The sequence below is a fragment of the Eleutherodactylus coqui genome, chromosome 8 (assembly GCF_035609145.1).
Source record: "Eleutherodactylus coqui strain aEleCoq1 chromosome 8, aEleCoq1.hap1, whole genome shotgun sequence".
In the NCBI taxonomy this organism is placed as follows: Eukaryota; Metazoa; Chordata; class Amphibia; order Anura; family Eleutherodactylidae; genus Eleutherodactylus; species Eleutherodactylus coqui.
In genome coordinates this window covers 50,453,439-50,474,494 of record NC_089844.1, presented here as the reverse complement: position 1 = coordinate 50,474,494, position 21,056 = coordinate 50,453,439, and the positions used below count along the sequence as shown (strand labels likewise).

General features: G+C 44.3%; 1 protein-coding gene across 1 annotated transcript in view; it reads right to left on the bottom strand.

Moving 5' to 3' along the window:
- Positions 1-21,056, bottom strand: part of ABCA12 (ATP binding cassette subfamily A member 12) — a 111,961-nt gene that overhangs the window by 29,146 nt on the left and 61,759 nt on the right. Inside the window, exons 23-27 of the mRNA XM_066575618.1 lie at positions 19,108-19,235; positions 17,812-17,893; positions 15,904-16,009; positions 8,004-8,055; positions 4,196-4,373 (exon numbers count right to left, since the gene is read on the bottom strand). Coding sequence (XP_066431715.1) covers positions 4,196-4,373; positions 8,004-8,055; positions 15,904-16,009; positions 17,812-17,893; positions 19,108-19,235 — 546 coding nt within the window. The remainder of the gene's footprint in view (positions 1-4,195; positions 4,374-8,003; positions 8,056-15,903; positions 16,010-17,811; positions 17,894-19,107; positions 19,236-21,056) is intronic.

Genomic DNA, 21,056 nt, shown 5'->3' with positions numbered 1-21,056 from the left:
ACATGAGGGGACAATACAAGGATCTCTCCCATGATCTGTTTATACCCAGGACTGCAACGGTAACGAGAGGGCATCTGCTACGTTTAGAGGAAAGCAGGTTTCATCACCAACACAGAAAGGGGTTCTTTACTGTAAGAGCAGTTAGACTGTGGAACTCTCTGCCTGAGGATGTAGTGATGGCAAAATCCATAGAGGTATTTAAAAGGGGACTTGATGTCTTTCTGGAGCGGAAGGATATTACAGGATATAAATCTTAGGTTAATTGTTCATCCGGGTATACAGGCAGGTAGGAACTATTAGGAGTTGATCCAGATTAGTCTGGTTGCCCTTAGGGAGTCGGGAAGGAATTGTTTCCCCAAAAGGCCTATTTGGCTTCTGCTCTTCGGGTTTTTTGCCTTCCTCTGGATCAACAACACAGGACGATAACAGGCTGGACTAGATGGACATTGTCTTCATTCGGCCTTACAAACTATGTTACTATGTTACATGCAGCTCCTTGCGGCAACACAGAAACGCATGCAAGGCCTGACCTGGCGTACATTTCCAGCATAATTTAAGACAGATTTATGTATAATTTACCCCAGAAACTGTCAGTCTGGGGTGGCCATGCCTACCAAAGCACCACCTACTTTCCACAAAAGATAAAGCTGGTGCAGAAAACAGAAAAGTCCCAAAATGTTTGCACATGCAGGCCTTTCCTATGCCAGTATTTTGGTGTAAGGCCATCATAAATGTCCATGTGAGGCCTCGGTCACACGGGCGATTTTCCGTGCGATCTGCGCATGCGATGTGCGATTTTATAAAACCATTGCTTTGCAATGGTATCGGACACATGAGCGCTTTTTATGCGCTCGTCCGATAAATTATAGAACAGAAATCGCAGATCGCACCTATCTGCGATCTGCGATTACTGTTCTCTTCTCTATATGCACTCAATGGGGCCGGCGGCAGCAGCGCCGACCCCATTGAGAACATATACTAGACAAATCATTCTCCTCTGCCAATGTTTGCCCATTGAATTCAATGGATTGGTGAGGGCTGTGACCAATCAGAGGCAGCTCATTCAGCAGGCGGGGATTTTAAATCCCCGTCTGCTGAATACTACTCACAGCAGTTCAGGAGAACTGCCGGCCGGCCGCGGCTGAACTCCGTCTGCCAGGACAAGGTGAGTATATATTTTTTTTTAACTTTTTACACAGTTTTGGATGATTTTCAGGGAAGGGCTTATATTTTTAAGCCCTTCCCGAAAATTCTTCCTGAGATCACCCGCAGCCCATTGCTTTCAATGGAGCTGGCTGTATTGCCGGCTTCATTGAATTCAATGCGCTGGACAGCGCTGCACTGCTCCGGCCCGTTTCTAATGAAACGCGGCTAGGAGCAGATTTTTTGGGCGATTTTTCGGCCCCGGTCATGCGATTTGCGGATGCGCATCCGTCATGCGATCTGCAAATCGCGGGAAAAAACGCCCGTGTGACCGAGGCCTAAATGTGTATGAGTGCTGAGGCACAAGTTCCTGTAACTGCCTGATTCTGTTGTTCTTGGGGAGATAGCAGTTGTCAGCGGATTATGATAGCAGCTTTCTCCTTTTTCTATATTCAGAACTTGTCCGAAAATGCGTGTGATTGGAGCTGTTGGACAAGATAGCTGATGGTTGACGAGTGTCATTGCTATCATGGCTCCCAGTGTTTGATTGGTGCCAGGAGAATGGCATGTGACTGCAGCGGTTAGGAGTAGCCATTTGTAAAAAAATACTAGGATGACAGTAGTAGCTGCAGTGCTGGATTGCCGGGGAAACAACAAGTGAGCAATGCTTCTTTAATTGCCTTACAACATTTGCAGCCATTTTTTTTATTTCAACATTTGGGCAACTCTTTACATCTCTTTAAATGTCAGGGGGTCTAAAACAGGCATGTGTTTGATTCTCCCATACACACAAACAGCAGCATTCGTGGCCAAGTGTTGTCTGGCAATGCATCTTATCTTCATTCAAGTGAGCTCAGCTGAGACAGCCAATGATCCTGAAGAATGAGCCTATTTCTAGAAAATAATCAAACCAATTCTCTAATCCTGTAAACCACCATGAAATCTATTCCTGTACTAATCCTTTTTGTGTAATAGCCTTATTGTGTGCAGTTTGAATTTACTAAATTCATTTCTCCCTGCTAATATTTGCTAAAGACTTAGTACTCTCATTCGAGTTTTGTGACATGTTTTATAAATAATACTAAATATTTTAGTAATTTTAAGCTACATGAGAAGTTATCAAAATAAAGTGACATAAAGATGCATCAGGACACAGGCTGTATCCACACCTATACAATGTATACTTAATCCACTCAAAGTTTACACTGCATACAGTTGTTGGGTTTTATCAAGTCTTATACCTTTAATTACATTCGCCATACAGCTCCTAAAATTGATGTCCATCACATGGCCAAGCATGCATTGCTTTCTATTCCTTATAACTTTAATTGATTATAGCCCCAAGTCATAAAGTATTATGACAAACACATGATAAGTGACAGGGACCTGTCCTTCACTGATCTTCCCAGTGATGCACCTTCACTCCAAGGTCAGTCATGGTGTTTTGCCTGTGACTGGGCCTATTAGGGTTAATGAGGTGTAAGAGACAAGCAAGGTAGCTACAGTAGCACAGAAAGAGTTGGATGACTGAAGACATTTGACTCTGGATGCAGCATTACTTTCCTAAACAAGACCTTAAGGCAGCTGTCTGCGGTATTTAGGTGAGTTCTATAAAATATTCATATCTATTTTTGAAATATTACGCCATGTTTACAGCACAGGGCAAGACTGCAAATCAGGTTGGTAGAGGGAGAAATATAAAACCATTTACATAGTTCACATGTTATGTGGCGTAAGGAGAAATATTATTATTTCTTTTTTTTACACAAACCCACACATATATTAAATTACTTTACACTAAATGTAACAGAATGCCACTTTATTAGAGACAACTATCTAGCAGCGATTTCACTGCATGTTGCAGTTGTCGTGCAGGAATATTGGCTCATGCGGACACGACAGTTTCTTGCAAATACTGCAAATTAGATGGCAACACTAATGCTCTATCATTCACTGAAGTCTTCTAGGCCTCCCTGGATTGATTGATTGATCTGTCCACTATAATGTGGATTAAGGCCTTAGTCACATTGGCGTTTTTTCCCGCGATTTGCGGATCGCATGACGGATGCGCATCCGCAAATCGCGTGACCAGGGCCAAAAAAATCGCCCGAAAAAACTGCTCCTAGCTGCGTTTCAATAGAAACGGGCCGGAGCTGTCCAGCGCATTGAATTCAATGGAGCCGGCAATACAGCCGGCTCCATTGAAAGCAATGCACTGCAGGCGATCTCACGATGAATTGTCAGGAAGGGCTTAAATATATAAGCCCTTCCCTGGAATTCATCCAGAAATGTGTAAAAATAAAAAAATATATATATACTCACCTTGTCCCGGCAGACGGAGTTCAGCGCGGCCGGCCTGCAGTGGGTGTGAAGGGGGTGTGAGTCAGACCTGCCCCTGATTGGTTCAGCGCTGAGCCAATCAGAGGCAGCACTCACTCACCCATTCATGAATTCATGAATGGGTGTGAGTGAGACCTGCCTCTGATTGGCTCAGTGCTGAGCCAATCAGGGACAGGTCTGACTCACACCCCCTTCACACCCACTGCAGGCCGGCCGCGCTGAACTTCGTCTGCCGGGACAAGGTGAGTATATATTTTTTTTTTAATTTTTACACATTTCTGGATGAATTGCAGGGAAGGGCTTATATATTTAAGCCCTTCCCAATAATTCATCCCGCGCTCGCCCGCAGCGCATTGCTTTCAATGGAGCCGGCTGTATTGCCGGCTCCATTGAATTCAATGCGCTGGGCAGCTCCGGCCCGTTTCTAATGAAACGCGGCTAGGAGCAGATTTTTCGGGCGATTTTTTTGCCCTGGTCACGCGATTTGCGGATGCGCATCCGTCATGCGATCCGCAAATCGCGCAAAAAAACGCCCGTGTGACTAAGGCCTGAAACTGATCTGCAGAGAATGTGCTCACTTGATTTTATGGTGCACTCTGGGATCTAATTTCCATACAGGGAAGATCGACTTGTGAAAGGGCAGGTGTCTCTAATAAAGTGGCTGTTCACTAAACATTTATACACTTTGTATTAGTAAAAAATGGACATTTACCAAGTCATAAAGGAAATTTGTCAGCCAGTAGCACACTTCCCCAAAGCCTGCAATGTGCTGTAGCCTCTTAGAGCCATTGGCATACTCTTTTACCACATAGGTGACAAAACTTGAAGTCATGATGGAGTAGCCAACCAGAATAGATAGTGCCACCAGTGTATTCACCAAGATGGTGGTCCTGCAAAAAGACAAGAATGAGACTGTGAGGTAGGAGCATGCACTCGGCAGATTGCAGCTGTATAGTATTAGAGCTCCTTCCTCTCTCGGCTATTACTTATGAATAAAAACACAGAGAGGACGGCTACACAGTTGTTAAAGAGATAAATAATGGTGCCTGGAAAACCAGAGAGGTAAATACATCTTCTGCATTACTGCAGCACGGCTTTTATGAGCGTGACCATAATACCCAGAAACATATTAAAGCCCTAACAGAAAGAAGTCTTTCTAGAAATCTGGAATCCCAGAGGAGCATGAGGCGACATAAAAGACGGCAATATATTTTGTGTGAGGCTGGAATGTTTGTATGCAAGCCTTGCTACTGCATTCTTTTTTGTGCAATGACATTTCTTTTCTGCTATGGCTTTAACTAACCACTAAATTACAGAGAAGTTATTTTGCCATCCCTATTTAACTAATCATTGTTCTGCGACGTCCCAAATAGTTTAAAATAGTAATACAGTAGAAAAGGTGTACAGCATTTACAATACATACAGTATTTGTCTTGAAGGGCATCTAGCTCATAAAGTGATACTACTAAGGTTATAACTAGTGATGAGTGATCATACTCGCTAAGGGCAATTGCTCGAGCGAGCATTGCCCTTAGCAAGTACCTGCCCGCTCGAGTGAAAAGGTTGGCTGCCGGCAGCGGGCGGGGAGCGGCGGGGGAGAGCGGGGAGGAACGGAGGGGAGATCTCTCTCTCCCTCTCTGCCCCCCGCACCCCTGCTTACTGCCGCAACTCATCTGTCAGCCGCGCCGGCAGCTGAACCTTTTCTCCCGAGCGGGCAGGTACTCGCTAAGGGCAATGGTCTCTCGAGCAATTGCCCTTAGCGAGTATGCTCGCTCATATCTAGTTATAACCTAATGGGTGCTGACTGTATTCACTGTAATAGCTGCACTCAGAGGTGTAACTTGAAGCTCCTGGGCCCCAGTGCAAAAACCTGTAACAGGGCCCCCAACTATGGCCGCCTGCACACGGGCGGAAATCCCGCAGCGGGATTTCCGCCACTGAAAGCCTGCATAGGAGTGTATTACAATACGCACTCCTATGCAGACGGCCACGGTTTGGCCGCGCGAAACTTCGCGCGGCATGTCCTATTTTTGTGCGGGGCTCGCAGAGCCTCGCACAGAGACGTCACTCACCCGGCCGCCGGCTCCGGTCTGCGCATGTGCCGGCTGCTCGGCAGCCGGCACATGAAAGAGCCGGGGCCGTCAGGCGCGGGTGAGTACGCACTCGTCTCTGCAGGCGCTGGGGTCGGGTCCCACGGCGAGAATTCTCGCCGCCGGATCCGACCCGCTCGTTTGCAGGCGGCCTATAATGCTTTATTCATAGTACTGGGCTCCCTTTATGGAGAAGAGAGGCCTTATGGGCCCCCTAACTCTCCTGGGCCCGGGTGCAACCGAATTCCCTGCATCCTCTATAGTTACGCCCCTGGCTGCACTAATAGTTTGGGAAGCAGTGCTCTGCATCTGTTTACCAACCAGATCTAACAGAATAATATGTGGTGAGCCCCCTATATCGATAGTGAACCGTCATCAATTATACACTGGACATTTTTAGTGCCCACGATACATAACTGGGCATCTTGTAGATGTTATGATTAATAGTTATGTGAATGTTATGATTTTGTTTATTTTATTTTAATTTTCTCTTTCCAGAAGTCATAACTTTTTTTTAGCTTTATTACTTGGCTGCTGTATGAGGCCATGAATTATCACAATACATACAGACTTGTCCATGCCTACCTTGACTTCAATTCATTTAAAGACTCCAATCTCCCATAATCCAGTACAAAAATGTACATATTACAGTATTCTTTATTTAACATGGGAGCTTCCGTTGGAAGCATCAATCAGACTTATCCGGTAAAAAACGCATATACATTGAACATACATGTTTTGTTTCTGCCAGAGGCATCCATCAAACATACTTTTTTACTTCATTTTGCACCCTGCAGCTCAGTGATGTCACATCAAAGGGGTTTTCCTGGGACTAAAATATTGTTGACCTGTCCTTAGATAAGTCATGAATATCAGAGTGACATGGATCTGATTCACAGCATCCCCACAATCAGCTGAAGAAAGACACTGCAGCGTTCAGGGAAGTGCTACAGCCTTCTCCTCTGCCTCATCACATTTTAGTCACATGATCTTTGTGTAGCTCAATCCCATTCAAGTTAATTCCAGGCATCGCTTCTACGCAATCTATGGCACTTTGTCTGGTATACTTTGATGAGACCGCAGCTGTTTGGTGGGGAGAACCAGGAATCAGGCCAATCTAATATTGATCATCTATTATAAGTCAACTATATCTAAGTCCTTAATTTCTTACAACGTGACATTTATATCATATTGCAATAGCTTATACATTATCTGTAAAACAGAGCATTATACCACACAACACGTTTTTTTTTCCAAAAAAAATAACTTATAGTTGTATTCCGTATGTGTATGTTTGCTCTTCTGTGGCTAATTGGAGGCTGTAGAGATTTTGGTTAAGATAGAATGTAAAAAAAAAAATGTTAATTTAAAAACTCTGAGAGTGAACAAGCTGGACCACATATTCAGGCTTCGGTCACACTGGCGTTTTTTCCCGCGATTTGCAGATCGCATAACGAATTTAAAATCGCCGCCTGCTGAATGGGCTGCCTCTGATTGGTCACAGCCCTCACCAATCAGAGGCAGCTCTCACTCACCCATTCATGAATTCATGAATGGGTGAGTGCTGCCTCTGATTGGCTGAGCGCAGGGACCAATCAGGGGCAGCTCTCAGCTGTCATTCAATAGCTGAGAGCTGCCTCTGATTGGTCCCTGCGCTCAGCCAATCAGAGGCAGCACTCACTCACCCAGTGAGAGCTGCCTTTGATTGGTGAGGGCTATGACCAATCAGAGGCAGCCCATTCAGCAGGCGGGGATTTTAAACCCCCGTCTGCTGAATACTACACAGAGCAGTTCAGGAGAACTGCCGGCCGGACGCGGCTGAACTCCGGCTGCAGGGAAAAGGTGAGTATACATTTTTTTTTATTTTTACACATTTTAGGATGATTTTCAGGGAAGGGCTTATATTTTTAAGCCCTTCCCGAAAATTCATCCCGCGCTCGTCGGCAGCCCATTGCTTTCAATGGAGCCGGCTGTATTGCCGGCTCCATTGAATTCAATGGGCGAACATCGTTCTTCTCTGCCACAGCTGTTACAGCTGTGGCAGAGGAGAAGGATCTTTAGTATATGTTCACAATGGGGTCGGCGCTGCTGCTGCCGGCCCCATTGAGCGCATATATAGAACACAGCGATGCGCAGAACGCAGATAAGCGCGTTATGCGAATCGTTGTGTCCTATAATTGATCGCATATCCGCATAAAAAGCGGACATGTGACCGATCCCATTGGGATGCATTTGGTCTAAAGATCTGCAGATCGCAAGCGCGTCTGCAGATCGGACCAAAAACCGGTCGTGTGACCGAGGCCTCAGGAAGAGTAAAGAACCATTCTTTTGTTCTTGTTTTGAACCTGAGCTAGAAATGTAGGATAATATGGTTAGAATGTAAACACTGATTATAAATTGTAATTATAAACGGAATTGAAATGTTCTTACATGGCTCCTTGTGATACAGCTCCAGCCAGAGGCTTGTTGTAGACTGAAATGCCTGTAGAGAAAAATATTTTATAGCCATGCTTAGTGCTTCTGACATCCTATCATATACTACGGTGTGGTGAATGGCTGTGCATTATACTTTTTCAAGCAACAGATATAATCAACTGCAAGTAACCAAGTTTATTATTTATTTGTTATTTATTTCGTTTACTGTAATTATTCTCTCACAACTCTTTAGGCTGGATTCACACAAGCGTATGCACATTTGCACCGTGTTTTAGTGGAATGGGCATTGCATATTTGCGTGTGCTCTTGTGTTTTTTACTATACTTGTGTCAAAAGCGGTGTTGTGTCTCCTTAAGGAGAGCACTCAAAAAGTGTGTGGGGACACCTAGGGGTTGAGTGGATCAGAGGATGGTATAGTCTCTCCCCAAGGAGAGCACCTAGAAGTGGTGTGGGGACACCTAAGAGCTAAGTAAGTAGACTTCTAAGGCAATGCTCCTCTGGGAAATTTATGCAAATCAGAAAGATGGAAAAATACTATGGTATTTTTCCATCTTTCTGAATTACTGTACTTGCTGCGTGCACAAATCGTGTGCATTTGCACAGGGAAAAAATATGCAAAGATGCTCTCAGCCATTGAAGTGGCCAATTCGTTTCATGACTTCAAAATATTATGTTTCCTCGCACAAATGAGCAGGAAAATAGAACATACTGCGTATTTTTTGGGGCGACCAAAATGTACCTACAAAATATGCGCATGTGAACAATCCTATTGAAAACAGTGGGTTCTATTTTCTGCGTATTGCAAGCGCAAATATGCTTGTGGGAATCCAGCCTTAGAGAAATCATAAGAAGCGCAAACAATCAGACTGAATCTACTTATGGTCATAACAGGAGACCATTCAGTTATGTGAAAAGAAGAAATTTGCTTCAAATGAACTCCTCAGTAATTTCAGATCAGATTCGTTTGTTCTATAGGGAAAGGACATTACAGTTTTGAATGAACAGAGCTCGTTTTACTTTAAACAATTGTAGTTCCGCCCATATTAAATCTTGCATCCAAGCTAGACACGACCCAACAGGGTGCATAGAGCCTCCATGGCCGCCCATATCATATCTGGTATCCAAGCTAGAAACAGTATAATGGGGTACTAGAGCCTCCATACCTGCCTGTATCAATCTTGTATCCAAGCTAGAAGCAGTATAACAGGGTACTAAAGCCTCCATGCCTGCCCATATCACATCTTGCATCCAAGCTAAAGATGGGCTAGTAGGGCACTAGAGCCTCCATGCCTCCCTGTATCACATCTTGTATCCAAGCTAGAGCCGGTACAACAGGGTACTAGAACCTGCGTGCCCACCCATATCACTTCTTGTATCCAAGCTAGAGTCAGTATAACAGAGTACTAGAGCCTCCATGCCTGCCCGTATGACATCTTGCCTGTATCACTTCTAGGTGCTTGATTTTGTTTTGACAATGAGCGTATACTGAACTATCCGGTGGCCATAGAAGGAATATATGTTAGAGAGACAGAATAATGCACAAAACCAAGACTTCCAAAGACACACACTGCTCCTGGGTGTTACGTCTATCTCCTGGGATCTGTGGTACTACAGATGATCTGCAGCTTTCTTGCTCTGGTGTTGGGGATTTGGGCTGACTGGGCATGTGTGTGTCTCCAGTCAGCCAATCACTATAGATCAGCACACATATAAGCTGTCTTTCCAGGTGTGGGTGTGGTCAGCTGTCTCTGTACTCATTCTCTCTCACTCTGTGGTGTGAGCAGCTTCTATGTGTGGTGGCTGCAAGAAAGGTTTGTGTTTTGTGTTTATTTGTTTGGTTGTGTTGGTGGACTCCTGGTTAGTGTAGGGACTAGCGATATAGCCAGGAGCTGTAAAGTGGCCCGCTAGCTTCCATATTTTGATCAAAATGTCAACTAATACCTGGCATTTATAGCATTAACATCTGCTACTAGTGTTTGCATTTTGGCTCTGTATGTCTTCTTACCCTGTCCAGTTGTCCCTATCAGTGGTGGCATGTGTGTGTGTCCTATCCAGGGTGCGTGGGTACCTAGGAGCAGCTAGGGCCCAGTCCCGAAGACCGCTGGGCTGCCCTTAATTGGGGCGATGTCTCCGCTCATGTAGGTCTGTGTTACTAACCCTAAAAGAAGATAGGGGAGGTGCTAATCTGTAGTAGTTCACCTGGTGTTCCCCATCAATCTGGGTCACGTTCGTGTTGGCCCGATGCTTACTTGCCCGCACGAACCTAACATTGGGCTCTCTTCTGACTCAGAACCATACAATGGATGCTATATTTCTTATTTGATTCACAGGTTGAAAATTACACTTAAATCCAAATGTCCTGGCCGAGGCTGTGAACCAGAGTTCTAAAGCAGCAAAGTGACAGGGTGAAAATCTCCTTTATTGGACTTTTTATAATCATTTTTTTTACAGGAAGCCTAAGTCGAACCCCGAAAATAGGATTTGATTTCCTTCCAAATCACTAAAGCCGCAGCAGACTTTTATCTGTCCTTTTCAACTGTCAAAAGCTCTTGTACTTCAGAGTAGTTTATCTCCATTTATTGTAGTGCAGTCTGTCATTTATTCCCAATGGGAAAGTAAAGGAACAGAAAGCGCAGAAGTAAGGAAAATAAATTCTACAGTATGAATGGCAATCAGAAAATGGCTCGAAGACCGGCCCAGTGGTTGAAGCAATGAAAGCTAAAATTTTTTAGATGAAAAATATATGTAATAATATTAGGGTCAACGCAGACATGTTTATGATAGCACAAGCTGATGATATTGTTCAGGTTCTTAAATAATATTATCTATTTTTGCAACATAACATTCTTTAACCAAAAGCTGAAGGAATCACTGGCATAAAATTAGCAGGGTTCATAAGGTCCCCCAAGTTTTTTTGAGGCTCAGTGTGGTGAAATAACATAAAAACAAAAACAAAATAAAAACAAATTCACCTCAACCAGTGCTTTTCCTGCTGCTTTCTACTACCTGCTAAAAATCACCACCATGTGATATTTATTCTCTACCTGAAACTTGAAAGGAATCTGTCATCTACTTTTATTTCCATAAGCCAAGCTTAAGGGCTGAAAGTAGGTGACCCACTGAGTCCGGGGATGTAAGTGTTATACTCATCTTCCCCGTTGTTTCCCCAGTGTGAGCACTAAAAGCTGCCGCACAATGCATTGAGCGGCCGGCAAAGTAGCTCGTCCATTCAAATTTTATAATGGGCAGACTACTTATCAGCACCGCTCATGGCACTGCAGCAGTGGCTTCCAGGGCTGATATTGGGGGAACGACAGGGAGGCAAGTGCAAGACACCTTCGGATTCCATGGGTCACCTACTCTCAGCCCATAAGCTTAGTTTATAGGGCTAAAAGCAGGTAACGGAGACTGGTTAACCATTATCACTAATCACAAGTAGTATAAAATATAACCTTTTATTTATAATAATTAAAAACCTTTAATCATTATGTTTATAAACATGGTGCTCTGTCGAGTAATAAGTTACTCGATATTTTTTCTAGTGATGCGAGATCGAATGCCTCGCGGCGCAGAGAAAAGGCTGCAAAATCGCTCATTATTTTCAATGGGGCAGGCAGCAGCAGCGCCTGCCCAATTGAAAACATAGGGAGTACATTGTGGACTTCTGCCACAGCTGAAGATTCCGTCATCCTGGGGGGGACCAAGGAATTCTCTGCCACAGCTGTCACAGCTGTGGCAGAAGTCATTGATGCAATCCCATTGCTTTCAATGGGGTCAGCACTGCTGCAGCCCCATTGGAATCAGTGGGTTGTAGGCAAACCCTGCAGCGATGATTTTTCGGGGAAGGGCTTAAAATATAAGCCCTTCCCTGAAAATCATCCATAGCTGTAAAAAAACGTTTAAAAAAAAATTATACTCACCTAGAAGTCTCTTCTCTCCAGCAAGGCTGTCTTCTTCTGTGTTCTGGAGGCTGGGGATTAAAAAATCCCCACCCCCAGAAAGCACTGGTCTCATTGGCTGAGCCATGAATTCAATGAATGGCTGAGAGCTGGCTGTGATTGGCTGAGTGCTGTGACCAATCACAGGCAGCGCTCAGCTGTCATTCAATGGCTGAGCACTGCCTGTGATTGGCTGAGCGCTTACCCAATGAGACCAGTGCTTTCTGGGGGCAGGGATTTTTCAATCCCCAGTCTCCAGAACACAGAAGAGGACTGCCTTGCCGGAGAGAAGAGCCGTATGGCTCTTCTAGGTGAGTATAATTTTTGTTTTTACTGCTAGGGATGATTTTCAGGGAAGGTCTTATATTTCAAGCCTTTCCCTGAAAATCATTGCTGGGGGGTTGCCTGCAATCCATTGCTTTTAATGGGGCTGCAGCAGTGCCGACCCCATTGAAAGCAATGGGATAGCATCACTGACTTCTGCCACAACTGTGACAGCTGTGGCAGAAGATTCATTGGTCCCTGCAGGGAAAACAGCTGTGGCAGAAGTCCGCAATGTACTCCCTATGTTTTCAATGGAGCTGGAACTGCTGCCGCTGGCCCCATTGAAAATACTGAGGGTTATTGCAGATTTTTTCTCTGCACTGTGAGACTTGAGAATAAAAATCGCAAATGAGTATGAAACCATTGAAAATCATTTTTTAATAATCATCGCTCTCGCATCGCAAGGAAAAATATTGCTAGTGGGTAGGCACCCTAAGACACATAGAACATGAAACATGCCTCAGCCAGAAGGTGCAGCGGCCAAAGCAGAGACTGGATGAGTGCTGGGTTAGTGCAGTGCTTGCCAGCACCTTGTGAAAGCCCCCTCTGCTAGTCAAGTACCACGGGAGGGAAGGGGTTAGCAGAGGTACTTTTGTGCCATGTTTTAAGGTCCAGTGTGGAGCAGCTGGGGAGGTTCTGCCCACTCTATGATGTGGGCAGTGATGTGGCTAGTGTGTTACCACCCAGAAGAAGCCCACTGGTAGAGCTGGAGGTGTGAGGAAGGGAGATTCTGCCTTTCCCCTCTGGAATGAGACAGAAAGCTCTGGAAAGTTCTGGGCACAGGGAGGTGTTAGATATGAAAGGACAGAGCTGCAGATGACTGGTTGCGTGAAGCTTCAGTGTGGAGAGAGAGCAGTAGATGCAGCAAGAGACAGTAGCAGCTCCTATGTGTGAGATGAGCTAGCAGCACAACCAACTCTTAGAGTGTTGGAAGCTGCTAATTAGGGTAGTGGCATGGGCTGCATTCCCCCTACCAGGAAAGGAGCCAAGATGTCAGCAGCCAAATGGCTGCAATGGCCTAAGAGCTACGTCGGGCCCTGATAAGCTGGGGGCCAAAGTCCACCAAAAGAGTCCCAATGACCAGAGACCAAAGGGCAGGCTAGGATGCGATGGCCTGCGAACAAGAGAGTTTAGAGTACTGTTGCAAAGATGGCAGATTGGGGAACCAAAGGAAGATAGACATTGCTGCAGCGTTAGAACGTAAATTAGGGTTGGCCTCATTTCGATGAGCATAACATGTGACTTTAAGTTCTAGCAGGCCTGCTGGCAGGGTTAAAGTTATGGACAGTGACCAGAGACATAGAGCACTGTGGAGATTGTACAGTGGGTTTGTGGGGAATCATAATTCCAGTTTACGTGTGATATTTTCATAGAATATGGAAGCTATTAATGCTATGCACATGTGGCATATATTATTTAAGAAGTGAATGCAAGAAAAGGTGGTTGTAGACGCAATTCCTTTTTTTCCTTCCTGAGGTCGTTTTCTTACAGCCAAGAAAATCGAGTGAGATTTGTGCATTGGACAAATCCTGCACGGATATGAACCCCATTCTTTTCAATGGGGTCAAACACATGAGCAATGCTTTCCCATGGGGAACAAAATGCGGCATCCCCTATCTTTGGGTGTGCAGTCGCATCGCCCATTGTCTTCAAAGGGACTGGCAGCAGCATCGCACCACGTGCTAGGTGCATGTGGTGCAATGCGAGGTCTCCCCACTAAAAACAATGGGAGACTCTCCATGATCCTCTGCCATGGCTGTCAGCCGTGGCAGAGGATCGCTACTTCCCTGAAGTGATGCAAGATGGTTTTGACATAACAACACCTCGTATCCGCTGGGAAATTGCATCTTGGCGAGCGTGAAATCGAGTCGTAATCGCATTCGCCTATGTGAAGTAAGCCTTAAAGAGACACAAGACGTGATGTTAAACTTGACTCCTCTGTTTCTATTAATAAATCCAGCATACAATAAACATATTTCTGGACTGTTGCGCCCTTTCCTCCAGGTTTAAGCTGGGGACACACAGCCAGCACTGATGTGTTCTGTCTGAAGAGGAGTGGAGCACTGCGCCTACAATCACTTTTTTATTACATTCACTACATGCATTTGCACGTCCTCCTGGAAAGGTGTGATGTTTCGTAGGATGGCTGCACCTTTTACATATATCAACAACTGAGCATTTCTCACTCCCATAATTAGAAAAGGGAGAAGAGAGAGTAACTCCTAAACCAATACAAAGATTCATAGACTTCCTCAGGTACACGCTCCACTCTCGCTTTTCTCTTCTCATCTTTCATCATATATTATGTAAGGGCGCAGCTGAACATCTGAGAGAAAATGTGACATAGCCAGGGAAAGACCTATATGTATGTGATGTCTACGATGTCGTACATTCCCTTTGTGAGACGCAGCCTCAACAGGGCAGGATAAGGTCTAGACTATGTGTAGCACAGGTGATTATGGCCAACTGACATGAGCAGGTAAGCTGCTACAGCCCAGTTCGGGAAAGTGATGTAATGAACTGTAAGCATCATCCTATGTTATAATGTAATGTTCAAGTAGTTGAGCCCTCCAATAGACTGTTAAACCAGTGCGGTCTCCATTTCTCTCTGTGACCGCCGTGCCATAGCACCACCCACCTGTAACACAAGTATTTGTCCTTAGCTCAAAATTTCGTTTATAAAAGTATGTAGAATCCGGCTGTGAGGGTTTCTTTTGCAAATGCCCCATGAAGAATGAAGCAAGTAAAGCATCTGTATAACATCGGAGATAATGCCTGGTTATTTTTAGCAGAACAGTGGCACAAGTGCAGTAGTAGTTAGGAAACTGACTCAAGGGATTCTCCCTGGCGATCTGAAGGAGAAACTAAAAGCTATAATCATGATGGACAGTGGTATAATTAAGCTGTAATGTCAGTGGGATTGAATGCAGGACCTGCATAATGGCTTCTCACTGCAAGATAAATGCAGGCCTAAATCTAACGTGTTTATGGAAAATAAGCGGTGTCTAGAGATCATCAAAATGCTTTATTTTTTCAGAAAAAAAATCACAAGTCCTCCAAGAATCACTTCCACCACTACTATTGTTTGCACTGTTGCTAACTTACTAAACTTATATCAAATATTTATTGGTTTCTGCGCATTGCTCAGTGGGAGGTTTGAGCATTTAATTAGAGGTCTATGTTTCAGATGGGAAATTGAGCATTTTAGCTCTGTAGATGACATCTTTACCCAGTAGTAAATGCATATTTAGACCTTAATTAAGAGACATAAAGAAAAAATAGATTCAAGTCCTTCAAGCACTACATGGGCTGGGGGCTATTTGCTTTGCATGTGAAGTAGGTTACAGCTGTGTGAACAGCATGCTACCTATTTCATATTCAACCCATGGAGATACCTTGGTACATTCATGTAGCTTCAAACACTGGCGTCATGCATCAATTTTACATGAAATGTCGGATACTGAACTTTTATGTACTAGTTGTCCTTCTCTGCGCCCAGAATCTTGATATGGTCATCTTATGATACTAGAATAAACTTGGTGATGCTGTTTTCATATACTGTATCACATACGTATACTTGACTGTTACTTCACCTTTTTGTCAGACTGATTATTTGATACGGTTTTACTTACTATATTGTGAAGACTCTGCACTTGGCAGATTGGCCCTCAGAAGGAAGTTGCTGAAGCTGTTCAGGAAAGCTGGCAGACTGTGAGGACCCTTATAGTTATACCAAACCTGGACATGAGCAGAAATGGTCATGAGAAATATTGAGCAATCAGATCCAGGAACGGGTGGATAATACAAAGTTTAACTAACCCCAACAATTTTTCAATATAATAGCTAGCAGTGGATTTCTACCCATTGTTAGGTTAAATAATAATATACAAGAGCTTAAAGGAGTTTTCGAGGAGTGAAAAAAATTATGAAAGCAAGGGTAGGTTACAAATAGGGAAATGAGTCATACTTACCTTTTGCATGGTTCCCCCATCTCCTGGTCCGATGCAGAAGCACTGGTCACTGCCTCTTCGACCTTGGAAGAAGCTGAGGCGGTCATATGCCATTCACTCAGCCAATCACAAGCTTCAGCGATGATTCTTCCATGAAAGGCATGTGAACGCTGAGGCCTGTGATTGGCTGAGCGGTGAGGCGCACAATGAACGGCACATGACTTCTAGCATGTCTTATTTTTCTATTTTTAACTTTTTCTTGCCTATCCAATGCTTTTTCCAAACCCATAAACCCCTTAAACTGGATAATTGGCAAACCACCATTTTGCAATTGACTATTATAAAGGGGCTGTCTCATCAGGCTACATGACTATTGTAGAGGGGGTTCTCCTGCTCTTCACTAACCTCTACAAGACAAAGTGGAGAACCACTAAATAGCAGTTCTCACACTGGCTGTCCTTGGTATTGGAATGACCACCATGTGACGGCAGATTCACACATTCCATAAGAATCTGCCCCAAATTCCACATGTCCTACATGAAGTGTTTGGTGTGGATTTGTCATGGAAATGGTGCAGAAATGTTGAGGATTCCACTATTTTTATTGTTAGGGATGTAATCTAAAGCAATTCTGCACCATTTCATTTCCACATCAAAATTCCCATGTAAGACATGGAATTTTATGCATTTTTTGTGGCAGATTTTTATGTCACACATGAATTTACGCTAATGCTATATTTATCCTGCAGAAGCTGGTGCACAGGTAATGACCAGATGATGGCAACTTCCACCGACAGAAGCAGCGGTTTGCCAGGGGTTCTCTGGAACTGGACCTGCAGATAGCGGCAGGTCCCATATTAAAGAGATTGTCTGTAATGACAGGAATAAGGACCAAGCTTAACTCTTTCCAATCCAATTTGTATCCTGGTTTTCCTAGGGGGGCTTACTGTTTTTCTGCCTTTATACAACAGCGCTATCTGCTGGCTAAAGCCAATACTGCATGGGGTGACACGTTGGATAGGCTCCAACAGCAGAGAGGCTGGCAATATACAGTAAGAGAACCCCAACGGTCGTCTTCCAACATCGGAGCTGTACAGCCTTAAATCATAATGTCTTCAGAAGTCAGACAGTGGATTGGAAATGGTTAATTTTCAGTGTTGTCCAGTTAGAAATAACAGCATATTTTGCTATTGTATGTTGATAAATTTAAATTATTAATTAAAAATATATAATCTAATATAGAGCAGCAACTGTTCTCTGATTTTTAGTGAACCGATTACTATTCAATAGTACAGTATTATAATATATAGTATAATACAGAATTTACTATTTGTTTTGCTGAACAGATTTCCTTTGGAACTGAAGGTTTTCTAGAAAAGGAATAAGTGAACTTTTGTTGAAACTAAATAAGAACATCAAAGCAGACAGATATTTCCCAATAAGACCCGTGAAGGCAGCAGTGTGATGAAAAAGCAGATATTGCGAAGACCACTTCAGATGGAAACATTTTTATTAAGAACTATAGCAAACAAGTAAATTAAGCTTTCATAAGACTAAGGTGCATCATCTTGACTTGTATTTTTTGTATTACCTTACTCAGAGTCAGGTTTGCAGACACAGGTTCAATACTAGTTATCTGCGATGCAGGAATGCCAAAACTCCATCCTCCATACCTAGACACAAACAACTATTTATCACAGTGATACTAATCATCAGATCCTATACATTCATGTGTGATTACAGTTATCCCCAATCACCCTCTTCTCCCACATCGTACCCACAGGGGACCTACAAGCTGAGATATAGTCAGTTGACTCTCACAGTAAAGCTGTTATAGGGGTTGTCTCATCATTGAAGCAACCCAGTGAATAGATGATCACCATGAGTCCAACTTCAGAAATATCTGGTGATCAGCCGTTATTAGTGATGGGGGGGCTGCGGCACGCTACACTTGTACATGTGGTATATGACAGCCATTCAAATAAGTAGCCAACTCTGTAATACTTAGATGGGTCTGGTATTCTAGAGCAAGAGAAGAGTTTTGTTATTGGATTTCCACTCTCGCTAGTACTGTAGGAGTTCAAATTCCCTAGGAGGACTTACAGAAAGGGTTTGCTTCCATGAGTGTCCCTGTGGCTGCCTGTGACATGAAAGGGACACTGTGGACACCGGTAAAGTTATTTTCCCTGCAGGGACGGAATTTTATTAGGGAAAGATGTTTGATAGCGACTGCAATGTTTTCCAATGTCACTGGTACAAATGGACAACGTAAGCAGCTCTATGTTTGAAAGACCTCACCAAACAGAGCCCGATTTATGAACTTCTGGACAACTGTGTGTGACATGGGGAAGAGGTTGTCGAGATTAGAAAAACAGTGCCATTTACTTCCAAACAACAATGCCACACCTGTCTACAGGTTGTGTTTGGTATTGCAGCTAAGCTCCATCCACATCATGAAATGCAATACCAGAAAAAACCCTTGGTAAGGTATGTTTTTGGAAGAAAGCTGAAATGTCTTTCAGATCCTGGACAACCCCTTTAAGCACTTATTCCCATGGCTGTATGCATAAAACGCTGCATGTACCATGCAACGTTTTACTGCCGTGCGAGCCGGTGCTGAGAGTAAGGCAACGATTGTGCATTGCGCATTACAGTGTAGCTAAATGCATGCTGCCACATGCAATGTGACTAGTTTTTGTTGAATTAGATTTTGTGTGACTAGTTTTTTTGTTCCCCACCGTGTGTCACAGCGGCGTTGTGTACTCAACGCCGAACATACTCTTTAAAAATAAAGAGCGCAGAGCATACATACAACCAAAATATCGTCTCAGACCCAACAATGGAGAATAGTGTTCAAAAGACTCTGCTACAGAGTGCACAAACTTACAGACTTTGGACAAATTGCATGGTCGTTGCAAGGAGATAGCCCTCCATGTTTTTGCCTGTCAGATTGTACATCATTTGTTTAGAGTAAGTCATCCGATGGGGAGGACTGGCATCAGGTGGATTACAGACCTGGGTAATACAACACAGAAGGCTCAAAACATGATACAAATACAGTGGAACCTCTTTGAGACAATCACCCCAAATTTGCATTGTAAAATGGTTTTCTAAAGTGAGGTATTCTCAATGATAGTCAGTACACATAATATATGGGGTAGTGAAAATCTGTCACAGGAAATCTGTTCTGGAGAAGAAGTGGTCTTTTGGAGAGGTTTCAGTGTATCCATCTCATACATAACTGTGGGGCAGCGCAATCAATACTTCATATCTGTTACAGATTTGCCAAAAACACTAGTACTGCTATAAGAGTCATTTATAACTTCTTCTGCGCAAAGGCGATGAAAAAAAAAATCACAGTGATTCCCGTGATTCTTAAAGTTTTTAAAGATTTTTTTATGTATAAAATACAAGCAGCTCTTGTGTTCTGAATTTTGCATGATAACTAGAGATGAGCGAGCACCAAAATGCTCGGGTGCTCGTTACTCGGGACGAACTTTTCGCGATGCTCGAGGGTTCGTTTCGAATAACGAACCCCATTGAAGTCAATGGGCGACCCGAGCATTTTTGTATTTCGCCGATGCTCGCTAAGGTTTCCTTGTGTGAAAATCTGGGCAATTCAAGAAAGTGATGGGAACGACACAGCAACGGATAGGGCAGGCGAGGGGCTACATGTTGGGCTGCATCTCAAGTTCACAGGTTCCACTATTAAGCCACAATAGCGGCAAGAGTGGGCCCCCCCCCCCCTCCCAAAAACTTTTACTTCTGAAAAGCCCTCATTAGCATGGCATACCTTAGCTAAGCACCACACTAGCTACAACAAAGCACAATCACTGCCTGCATGACACTCCACTGCCACTTCTCCTGGGTTACATGCTGCCCAACCCCCTCCCCCCCCACAGCGCACACCAAAGTGTCCCTGGGCAGCCTTCAGCTGCCCTCATGCCACACCACCCTCATGTCTATTTAGAAGTGCGTCTGCCATGACGAGGAACCGCAGGCACACACTGCAGAGGGTTGGCACGGCTAGGCAGCGACCCTCTTTAAAAGGGGCGGGGCGATAGCCCACAATGCTGTACAGAAGCAATGAGAAATAGAATCCTGTGCCACCGCCATCAGGAGCTGCACACGTGGGCATAGCAATGGGGAACCTATGTGCCACACACTATTCATTCTGTCAAGGTGTCTGCATGCCCCAGTCAGACCGGGCTTTTTAATTCATAGACACAGGCAGGTACAACTCCCTATTGTGAAGTCCCTGTCGACCGACAGCATGGGTGGCTCCCTGGAACCCACCGGCGATAAACAAAAATATCCCATTGCATTGCCCAACACAGCTGAGGTAGTAATGTCGTGCTTAATGCAGGTGGGCTTCGGCCCACACTGCATGCCCCAGTCAGACTGGGGTTCTTTACAAGTGGAAACAGATGCATTTATAATTCCCTGTGGACCCACAGCATGGGTGGGTGCCAGGAAGCCACCGGCGGTACATAGAAATATCCCATTGCATTGCCCAACACAGCTGAGGTAGTAATGTCGTGCTTAATGCAGGTGGGCTTCGGCCCACACTGCATGCCCCAGTCAGACTGGGGTTCTTTACAAGTGGAAACAGATACATTTATAATTCCCTGTGGACCCACAGCATGGGTGGCTCCCTGGAACCCACCGGCGGTACATAGAAATATCCCATTGCATTGCCCAACACAGCTGAGGTAGTAATGTCGTGCTTAATGCAGGTGGGCTTCGGCCCACACTGCATGCCCCAGTCAGACTGGGGTTCTTTACAAGTGGAAACAGATGCATTTATAATTCCCTGTGGACCCACAGCATGGGTGG